This window comes from Acanthisitta chloris, unplaced genomic scaffold (assembly GCF_000695815.1).
Source record: "Acanthisitta chloris isolate BGI_N310 unplaced genomic scaffold, ASM69581v1 scaffold39469, whole genome shotgun sequence".
Taxonomy (NCBI): domain Eukaryota; kingdom Metazoa; phylum Chordata; class Aves; order Passeriformes; family Acanthisittidae; genus Acanthisitta; species Acanthisitta chloris.
In genome coordinates this window covers 1-11,274 of record NW_008692637.1, presented here as the reverse complement: position 1 = coordinate 11,274, position 11,274 = coordinate 1, and the positions used below count along the sequence as shown (strand labels likewise).

General features: G+C 37.9%; 1 protein-coding gene across 1 annotated transcript; it reads left to right on the top strand.

Annotated features, from left to right (window-relative positions):
- Positions 1-1,359: 1,359 nt before the first annotated feature.
- USP53 (ubiquitin specific peptidase 53) lies at positions 1,360-10,841 on the top strand (the record flags this gene model as incomplete). Its single annotated transcript, XM_009082732.1, has 9 exons — positions 1,360-1,503; positions 3,841-3,933; positions 6,834-6,968; positions 8,424-8,537; positions 8,623-8,705; positions 9,021-9,126; positions 9,534-9,680; positions 10,186-10,335; positions 10,670-10,841. Coding segments are annotated over exons 1-9 (1,144 nt in total), but the record flags the coding sequence as incomplete, so codon positions are not given.
- Positions 10,842-11,274: the final 433 nt, after the last annotated feature.

Genomic DNA, 11,274 nt, shown 5'->3' with positions numbered 1-11,274 from the left:
CCCACAGATGCAACCCTAAACACTTTGGTTTATTTAAATTTATTCTGTTCTGTGCTGTTACTTCAGGTCTTTGTGTGGGTGATGTAGTAATGCCAAATGGATAGAATAATCCACTGTTGTGAGAGGATTGCTCCTTGGGCTTTACACGTGGCTACAGTGATGTTCTGACTGTGGAGTCATTTAGCCTTAAACACGTTCCTTCAACAACGAGAGAAACAACTCTTATTGTTGGACTCTGAAAATCTTGGAAGTGGTTATTGGGGTAGTGACCAGAATGTTCTTGCTTTGCTATTAGCACTGCTTTTCTGGGTGCTTTGAGAGTGCAATTAGGTTAATGACATGTTTATATATTGTTTAGTAGGTAGTACAAACTCCTGAAAGCTGAGTACTAGCTGAGAATCCTTTTATAATATTGCAATCAAAAACAGCATAGGTTTTGGAGTGTTGAATAAAAACACCTATTTTTTTGGTCATCTTTTTATTAGACTTGGAGATTCAAAGGTAGAGTAACTCATGTATTATATGGCCTTTGTATAAGCTGTGGCATGTTGTTAGCGGAACCTTTGCAGTCATTTAATCATGGTCTTTAGAGGTGTATAGTAAGTTAGAAGATAATTTTTTATGGTATATAAAATAATTTATTTTTTCCGCCTTAAGAATTTTTAGGTGTTGATTGTTTCTCCTCCTCTTCCCTGGTTATTGCATCTGCCTTTAGATTAAGAGGTTGTTTGGCCATAATGTCTGTTCTGATTTTATAAGGTCATTAAGATTTTGGAATTTTTTTAATGCTTTTTGGGTTTTTTTCCTATTTCAGGTTCACTGGAAAGAGAATGAAATAAACATGGAGTCTTCTAAACTGGAATATGTTTCACGGGTCACAGTTAGAAGTAAAAAGAAGATAGAACGAAATGAGAGAACAGGAGTATAACACCTGTCAAGAACTTTCCATTTTTTGTGATATATATTTATGAACTTTCAGTATAATACAACTAATGATTTATAGTAATACTTCATTGATATCCCTGGAAGAAGTCAGTGACTGTGCAGCTTGCTTAATGAGAACTTCTATTCTAACAACTTTTAACATGTTTTAACCTTAACTGGACACCATTATTTCATTTCTTTTTTTTAAAGTCCGAGTTAAAACTTTTTGTTGGTATTTTTGCTGTACCTGTACTGAGGCTGATCCTGAGGCTGTTCATGAAAATGAACTCAAACCCATGAGTGGTTACTACTGCACAGTTGAATGGAATGCCATGACTTTAGAAATGTTCTTGTAGAACCACCTTCTTTGCCTTGCACCCATCATATCCTTAAAGATTTAAGCGTAAACATCGCAATTATAATCTCTAACAAATAATGGCATGGGTGAAATTCCTAAGAAAACCTGGGGGTAACCTTGGAAAAGTTTATCAGCCTGGAAGTATACTGTCCCTGGCCCCTACTAAAGGCTTGTTAAATGAACCAGGACAAAACAGCTGCTTTCTTAACAGTGCTGTTCAGGTAAGAAACAACTGGATTCATTAAGCATTTTTGGGTTCAAACTGAAGGAGGGAAGGTCTAGGTTGGATGTGAAAAAAAAGGCTTTTCCTGTGAGGGTGGTGAGACACTGGCACAGGTTGCCCAGGGATGTGGTGGCTGCCCCAACCCTGGCAGTGTTCAAGGCCAGGCTGGATGAGCCTTGAGCAACCTGCTCTGGTGAGGAGGTGTCCCTGCCCAGGGCAGGGGGTTGGGGTTAGATGATCTGTAAGGTCCATTCCAACCCCTAAATTCTATGATTTTTGAAATAGACTTTCTTAAGTGTGTGTGGGGAAGAAAAGTGTCAATTATAAAAAGAAGAAAACTGCGTGGAAGTGATTTTATTCATCATTCCATTTTAAGGAATTAAGAGTATCAATTATTTCATTTTGAAAAAAAATGACAGTATGTTATTTGCATGCATCAGGAATATCAGAAATACTTTCCTTTTGTATTTGGAAACTTGGGAGGCAAAACTTTACTTCTAAAATTTGAGCAGCGTGTTTTAATATTTCTGTCAGATGTAGCAGTTTTGCTACTTGCCAAAATTTACAGGACACTTAAAACACTCTTTTCTCAGCTTTAGCACATGTGTCTGTGGTACTGGGGCACATCAGAAGATGCACATATAGTTGAAAGCTTTGATTCTATTGCTGGGAAAGATCTGTGGAATTAGAGTAGGAGATATACTTGATACTAAGTATGACTTAGGCTTTTTATATGCGTGTGGATTACTGACCAACTTCTTGCATATATTCTGTTTTTACATAAGCTGTAACTGAAAAAGTCTTGGCTCTTTAGATCTCTCAAGTACAGTTTAATATAGGGTGACATTAGCATGATAAAAAATGGAGCTTTTACAAGCCTATTTCTGACAGGGAATATGGGGATCTCCTTAACTCCGTAACAGAGCCGTCCTAGTGTTTCCACATTGTCTGCAAGTCAGAGTGGCAGGCACAGTTTTTTTTATACTATAGTCTTTTTAAATCTAGAGATTCACAACAAATTTCCAGGCTGTGCAAATGAAGAGCAGAAAAATATATGGGTTTGGTAATGCTTAGTGTTAGACCCTGATAATTTTCAGCTTGTACAGAGGTCTTAATAGGTGCATAGATTCCCTGAAAACTGGAAGGCTTAAGAGTGGTATGGATTTAAACACAGGAGGAGATATGAGAGGTGGGTCTATGTGTATGGTATCTAAATATGTTTAAAATAAATATGTACAGTAGATTTAGTAGAATGAGTTTGCTGTTTTGCATTCAATGGGAACAGCATGACCTATATTCTCTGGCAGTTTCGCTATTTTCACTTAGGGTGCCCTAAAATTAAGCCCTAAGTAATTTCTAGTTATAGTTGCAGACAATCCTACTACCTCACAATGTACTGCTGTTTGTCAGATGGTGGCTGATGGTTGGGCACTGCCTTTTGACAAGGAGGAATGTGTTCCTTTCTTTTCCTTTAACCTCTGTTCAACCTTCAGAACTGAGCTTTGGACTTGGATTTTCAAACACATCCTAATTCCTGTCAGTATTTATAGACAGGATATTTTCCCCCTGGATTTGCAGCTGTTCTATTACTGTCCCTCTTGAAAACTCATTTTTGGGGTTGGTTTGGTTTGGTTTGGTTTTTTTAAATTAATGGGCAACTTTCTGAACTACTTCACTGGTTGTGTACCTAAGGCATTAGATCATTAGATACTGAATGCAGTGTAGTGTAACCAAGCTGATATTACCTTTATGTAGAGGAGTTACACAAATAAAAGGTAGAAACATAGCTGTTTGAGCACCAGAATTATTTCAGTCTGTGGAAAAACAAATGTATTTCAGCAATCATTTTAGTAAGAGACCATAAGAATATAGTGTAGACTGAACCTAAATGATTCTTGCATATTAACTAGCAATTCAGTTCCCATTTGTCCTTCTTTTATTACTCATTGAAAGAAACTGTGGAGGGAGAAGAGGCAAAAGAAAGGTGGTTTGGGGGTTTACTTCATTTCCCTTCCTCTTATGTAGAGCTATAAGAAGAGTACTATAATCCCTGTACACAGTTCAGTTTGCTGCGTGTCGCCTTAAGAGTAGTTCAGCTCTCTTGCCAGAAGTTTGAAAAAAGATCTAAATGTCAAGTGGTGAATGCAAAACTTTGGCTTCCACCTCCACGATTTACCAAACTAATAAAAAAGGACCAAAATTCTTGCAGCAATATTGGTACTTAAGCTGTACATTTTATGTGAAATTAAAAACCAGCTTAGATCTACTGTTGTTGGGTTAAATGATGAATCTTCAGGACTCATTACTTAGTTTCTCTGAAACTTATTTTTTACAGGTATTATGGCAACTTGACATCTTTCGACGAAGTTTAAGAGGTTTAACTGGACACGTGTGTCAAGGAGATGCCTGCATATTTTGTGCTTTAAAGGTAAGTAACAACATCTGAAAGAACCATCTTTCAAAACCAGGGTAAAATTGTTTAACTGATTTTTACTCATTTGTCTGGGTGATTCTAAGTCATTCTTGCATAAAGAAACAATTTAGATTTAAGAGCATTTGCCACAGATGTAACAAATATTTTCCAGTGCTTAACATATTTTACCCTACACAGATTTTAGAGTCTGCTTAAGTATCAAATTTTTGTCTATTGAAAGATAATATAACTTATTTGAACATTTCTAGCTAGACCCTTGCAGATCTTTCTTCTGTTTGCACTTGTGTATTTTGTATTTTCCTGTAGTGTTTGAATGCTGCTGTTCTGGAGTTTTCTACAATAATTATATTACTGATTGTTAAGGGATAAAAATCTTAATGAAAAAATGCCTAAGGACAGTAATTTTTATTTTTTTAAAGTGGTATTCACCTTCTACTCTTACTGCAATTTGACAATAAAAACACTTTCGGGATTCTAGTCCAGTACTGTAGAATGTGTAGTCAAATATGGTAGTAGAGCTAGTGATATACAGAACTGGGAATTGCTTATCTGGAGAGAGGTGGAAGGGATAACACTGAAAATATAGCTCATTGAGGAAGTGATACTTGATGATGCTAATTTGTTGGCAAAGAGGTTGCCCAGGGATGTGGTGGCTGCCCCAACCCTGACAGTGTTCAAGGCCAGGCTGGATGAGCCTTGAGCAACCTGATCTAGTGAGGAGGTGTCCCTGCCCATGGCAGGGGGCTGGGACTAGATGATCTGTAAGGTCCATTCCAACCCCTAAATTCTATGATTCATATGTAAAGAGCTGCCCCATACTCATAACTCAGTTTTCAGCTTGAATCTTGTTTCTCTCTTGGGGTGCTGGCTTTAGGTTTTGCATCACTGTAAGACACCTCCCAAGGCAGCACACTAGCTTCAGCTGCTTCATGGGGCTGCTGTAATTGAAGACCTGGAGTTTCTTTATTCTTTCAAGTATCTGTTGTTGAGGGATTGATTATTCCCATGATGCATCTTGTGTGATTTATCTAAGTGGCTTTACTGTGCCCTAATGTTTTGCATTGCCTGGACTGACATCCCTCCCTACCTTGACACATTCCCAGGAGTACTGATAAGCAGAGCTATTGCTGCTGTTGTGAGATTGGTTAGAATGGAATTATTGTTCTAACAGTGTAGTTGTGATCTATAGTCCATGGCCTATGTACTGACCCCAAAATATTGTAGTTAATTCACTTGGAAATATCTGTCCTCAGCTGTTATGTGCACTACTGGTTTTGCTTTCTTGGCTCTTTAGAGATACTGGTTGAGTAATTCTGTTTGTTGAGTGTTCAGAACCTGGGGCATTTTAATTTTCATGCCATGTATATGCTGGGTGAGGATGTGTTTCATTAACTTGTTTGTGACTTGGGTTGGTTTTCCTGGTTGTTTTTTGGCTTTGTTTTTTTGTTGTCTTGAGCTATTTTTGCTTGTTCATCAGTAACGGAGTATATTTTATCTATATCAGCCTGTCCTATAAATTAAAAGCATAGCCAATATATTCTGCTTAGCTTCAGTTCAGTCCACTAGTTTTTTCTTTTGGGTGGTGTTCTGAGAGTTAAATTTGCTCTTTTCTCTTCTGGATAGCAGTGGGGTGGGACTTTGACTGTGCAGGCCACTAAGCTGAGCACATATATCTGCTTATCTACATTTTCTTTAGCAGGACATGTAAGGCTCAGTTGTATACCAAAAATTACCTGGAGCCAAAATGAGAAGTGATGAATGTTTTCAAAGCAGAGTTAACCTGTATTACCAGATCTGCTGAAAGCTTCATTTTGAATGTTTACATGAAGATACTGACTGTCATTTTTATCAGCAGTCCATGCTTTTTTGGTTTTGAGAGAAAAGTTTAAATAGTTGGCAGATGCCCTGGAAATACTAGTTTCTTTTAGCATTGAAACTTTGCTTATCTGTTGTATCTTTGCCTTCTATCCAACAGATTTTAACCATAGGAAGCCTATGTGAAGAATGCATATCCTTATTTATATTTTACATCTCTTCTAGTGATTTGCTTGGTCCTCTTCATTTCTCTCTAAAGTTGACATAGAATTCTTGACAGTAAAATAGACCCTTTGATATTGCAAATATGTAATTCATTTAATAGCTTTTAACTTTCTGTTCTTTCAAAATCAATCTCTCTTACTTGCTAAATGATGTGGTCACTTGCATGCATATCTCTGCCAAGAAAAAAAGTAGCGGCCAACTCCCTTCTGGGAAATGAAGAAAAAGTCAAGTGCAATTTATTCTGATGTTCTGGAGTGGCAGATAGTGACCTGTTCCCTTGCATGGTGTGCACTGGTTTGGCAGTGAGCTGAGTTAGTTGCAAGGGTTATCAACATTCTGTCTAATTTGTGGGAGGGTTTTACATATCATTAATTTTAATAAAGATACACTCCCCTCTGCAGTAGTAACGTAAATATTGCATTATTTAATGAATGATGGGTGTAAACCTTACCTGAGTGATGTTACATTATGCTCTAAGTAATACACACCGTCTGTACAGATGACATACATATGGATGAACTGCTATTCCAGGGGCTGAATTAAAAAAGCTGTGTAATTACAGACTAGGGCTTGTGCTGGTTCTGGGAGCTCAAGTCAATCACCTGCACTTTTATATGCTCTATGTTGTTGTTCTGCTGGATTGAAGGCCAGTTTGGTAGCATAACTTATAGAATCAGTAACAGAACACAGAAGCCAAGTAACTCTGAGAGAAAAGAGTAACGTTTAAAGGTGGATACATTTAGGAGGTTTCTATGCATTTGCTGCTCAGGCTGTGCAAGAACTGGTGTGTTTGTGTAGAACCACAGTGTCTAGTCAAGTGGTTAATTAAGCTAAGTCATTGTATTTCTTCCTAGGCAATCTTCTCACAATTTCAACACAGTCGTGAAAAAGCACTGCCGTCCGATAACATGAGACATGCCCTCGCAGAGAGTTTCAAGGATGAGCAGCGTTTCCAGCTTGGGTTCATGGATGATGCAGCAGAATGCTTTGTAAGTATTCCTTCTGCTAGCTGAGTACAACTCTATTAGTTTAGTGGATGCCAAGCTGACCTGTTGTTTTGGTAGCTCCAGGCTCACAGGTAGGATTCAAGTAATATAATGCCACTGACCTTATTTATGCCAGTTTAGGGGAACAGACACATGGAGTTAAGTATCAGGTAACAGGGATGGGGTAATCTTGCATTTGCTCCATCCTTTGCTCCCTTAACTCTGTAGCTCATGCTGAGGGATACATGAAACACTGTTACTGCAGGAGGTCGGTGAGGCTGATGAACTCTGAGTCACTCCCAGTAGTGTTTGAATGGGGAGAAGGGTTATCTTCTCAGGAGAAGCACCACTTGTGGATTTGAATATATAGTCTGTTCCTCCGAGTATTCTCTCATGAGCTATTGCAATATATTCCATTACAAGTAGCCAGCTCGTTACTGAATTCTTCTGCAGAAGAGATTACCATTTGCTTATCCAAGAGGGAATGAGTACTTCAAGGTCTTGATTGTTGCTGCAGTTACCTACTGCTTTCAAGAAGTATCTCACTGAAAATCACAAGCTATTCCTGTGGCCATTAAAGATGACTCCAGATGGCACAGAACTCTGGTAAAGAAACCTTTCTGAGATGTCCTGTGTTAGACAATGGAAATGTTCACCATAGAAAAACCTACAGTATGAACCTTCAGACACAAATATGAGGTATAGAAAACATGGTGGCTGCTTTGGTTACTTTCAGCTTTGAACATCCTTTGGAAGTATCTACAAATGAATTCCTACCTGCCAGATGCATTTCCATATACGTAGGAAAATCCAGTGGAGAACTCCTGAAAGTGTCTGAGACCTTGCAGTCAGGTTAATGGATTGCAGTCATGAGGACCTCTTATTACTGCTCCATCTAATCAAAATGGATTAGAACTCCTGAACTGATCATCTGTCTGATCCACCTGAGCAGATTCACTTCTTCCCATTACCTCTGGTATTTTTGGCAAAAGACTTAAAAATGGCCCTGCTGATTCAGGGGCCAAACTGATGGCAATCATAGTACTTTTTCTTTCTTTTTCTCTTCTGTTCTTTCAAGGCTAAGAAATGAGACTTGGGATGGGATCAGGCATGTGCTAAATGTAATCCAAAAGCGTGCGATGACATTGATAGCATGTCTCCCTGTAAGAACAGCCCTTTTAATTTCTCCTGGAAGATTCACTTCCTTTAAATAATAATGCACTCTGGAAGAACAGTTGGGTAACTCATGTCTAAGGCTGTTTGGTTAATGTTTGGAAACCTTGAGGAGATAAGAATTCCCATCCACTGGATTGTGAATAGGGATGGAGTTAAATACAAGTTCAACTTGCAGGTGGACCATTTGGAGCCAAGGGGAGTAGCTGGAGTATTACACTAATGTTGCTCATATATTCTGACTTCATCCGTTCAGTTTGTGCTTACATTATTCTTTCTGTTTAGGAAAATATCCTGGAGAGGATTCATTTTCACTTAGTGCCAAACAGTGAAACAGACATGTGCACTTCAAAGTCCTGTATTTCTCACCAGAAGTTTGCTATGACACTGTATGAACAGGTCAGAGCTTTATTTGATTGCTTTAACAAATATCTTGTCTCTGCTGTCCTGAGTAAGCACAAACGAGTGTGGTTTGGTTTTGCAGTGTGTGTGTCGCAGCTGTGGAGCATCGTCAGACCCGCTGCCTTTCACGGAGTTTGTGCGTTACATTTCCACCACAGCCCTGTGGTAAGAGCTGCTCTTCTTGTTTCTCATTTTCCTATATACACCCTTCTAATTATATGCAAAGTGTGGCAGACAAGTGTTAAAAATAAAAATGAACGTGTGTTCCTTTGTGGAAACATTGTTTTGAGATACCGTCCAAAAGGAACACCTGGATTTCAAAAGCCAGAAGTAGAAAGCATGACAGAAGGTTTGTGTTGCTGCTCTTTTACCACTGTATCTTTTCTTTATAGTCACACAATATAATTAATTGAGAACTGGCTGAAATCTATTAACTCTCAAGAAAGGAGATCCACAGTTATTTACTTCTGTTTCTTACAGTAATGAAGTAGAAAAAATGATGGAGAGACATGAACGTCTCAAGCCAGAAATGTTTGCAGAGTTGCTGCAGGCAGCAAATACTGCTGATGACTACAGAAAGTGTCCTGTAAGTAAACAAAGATGTTACATTACTTGGGAGAACATTTTAGGATATTAAATCAGGCTAAAGTATTCCTCTAAAAGAGGATTACCTGTGGCTGCTTCAGCACAGCCCAGCTTAGGGTGAAAAAAGCCCCTAAATGTATGTTTTATTGCTCCACTTCTAGAAATTTCTGGTTTAAGGTGTTGATTGGGTTAGAAGTTAGGTTCTAGTCTTCATCAGAGTGTTTGTTGGATGAAGAATGTCGTCATTAAGTTGTTAGAAACAAACACCATGACTAAATTTCAGAATTAGAAGAAGCTGCAGAGTTGTTTTGTTGCACTATTTCTTGTTTAGTAACTCACCTTTGGAATTCCATTTTTTTAAACATCTTTGTTTTCCCTCCCATCACATTTTTGTTTTCCTTTTTCTAGAGTAACTGTGGTCAAAAAATAAAAATTCGTCGTGTTCTTATGAATTGTCCTGAGATTGTCACAATTGGTTTAGTCTGGGATTCAGAACACTCTGATCTGACAGAAGAGGTTATGCGGAATCTGGCAACACAGCTTTATCTTCCTGGGGTATCTGACCTGAAACTTGCTCTTTGCTTATTCTAGAATTTAGCTTTACATGTATTTTATATGTAAATGTAGACAAAATAGAAAGAGTCATGTGTATTTTTAAAAAGCACAATTTAACTTCAAAGTTTGTCTACTTTTACCATTCTTTGCAATGTGCTGCTTGATGTAGTTTCTGTGAGAGGAAAAAGTCGTGTCAGAAGTGTTGCTTTTGTGCCTAAGTACAAAGATTAATGTAGGTGAATTCCTAGTTGAAAATCCAGGAATATCATCAACAGTTCAAAATTTATGGATTTATTCCAGAGCATTGTTTTACTCTTTCAGCTATGTGAAAATAAATGTTAAAATAGACCTAATAAGTGCAAAAATCAGTATTAATAATCAGGAAAAATTGCCTAATACAACAGAACATTTAATACCAATTGCCTTGGCAAAATGCCAGTAGTAGGTCAGGAAATTGAGGCTAAAAGTTTTACACACGTTTTAAAATATATAATCATTTTTACAGCTGTTTTATAGGGTTACAGATGAAAATGCCAAAAATAGTGAGCTTTTTCTTGTGGGAATGATTTGCTACACAAGCAGACATTACTGTGCCTTTGCCTTTCACACCAAGAGCTGCAAATGGGTGCTGTTCGACGATGCTAATGTGAAAGAGGTAAATACTGGTTTTACTGCTACCAAATTCTGTGATCTTTTCTTTTCTGCAATCATAGAATCATAGAATCAATCGGGTTGGAAAAGACCTCCAAGATCGAGTCCAACCCTACTGTGGTTACTAGACCATGGCACCAAGTGCCACATCCAGTCTCGTGTCAGCCCATGTGGTACTAGTTCTGGTTGTTAAAATGTGTGTAAACTCGTGCTAAAATGTTGACTCTTAAAGTACCTGGAATTAGTTATTTGTAACATGTTGCTTAATAATTCTTTCCATCAATGGGTTCAATGCTGTTGCTAAGATTTTGGGGCTATGTTTTGTTGTTTTCTCTTAGATTGGAACAAAGTGGAAAGATGTGGTCTCCAGGTGCATTCGATGTCACTTTCAGCCATTGCTGCTATTTTATGCTAACCCAGATGGCACAGCTGTATCTCCAGAAGATGCTCCAAAGCAGATTATTCACTGGTCTCAGTGCAAAGCAGCAGGAGGAAATGGGGAAGAATTGGGTAATTAGATGTTTAATTTTTTTTTCCATAACAGTATCAGCACTATTTCTGACATGGGGATTATAAAGGAGAAGGTAATAGATTAGCTGCTTGGTTCTGAAATACTTTAATCACTCATCTGAAGGATCTCAAAAGTAAAAAGATGTTAGTGTATATACTCGATATTAGAACTGTTTGGTTAACAAGGGAGTACAAGTTGAGACTAATGGTTAATAGCTAAAACCATTTTCTACTGTATATTATTCCTAATTACTTGACACACAAGTTCAGTAACTTCAGAAGAAAATTGTGGAATATTTGTACGTGTAGATGTTCTTGTGTGTATTGAAACATTTAAAATACCTTTTAAAATGCTAGAAAAAGATGCTTTGAAGTCTCATGCAGATACAGAGGTCTGGAGCACTTCTAGGAACTGCAATGATAGGACAGGGGG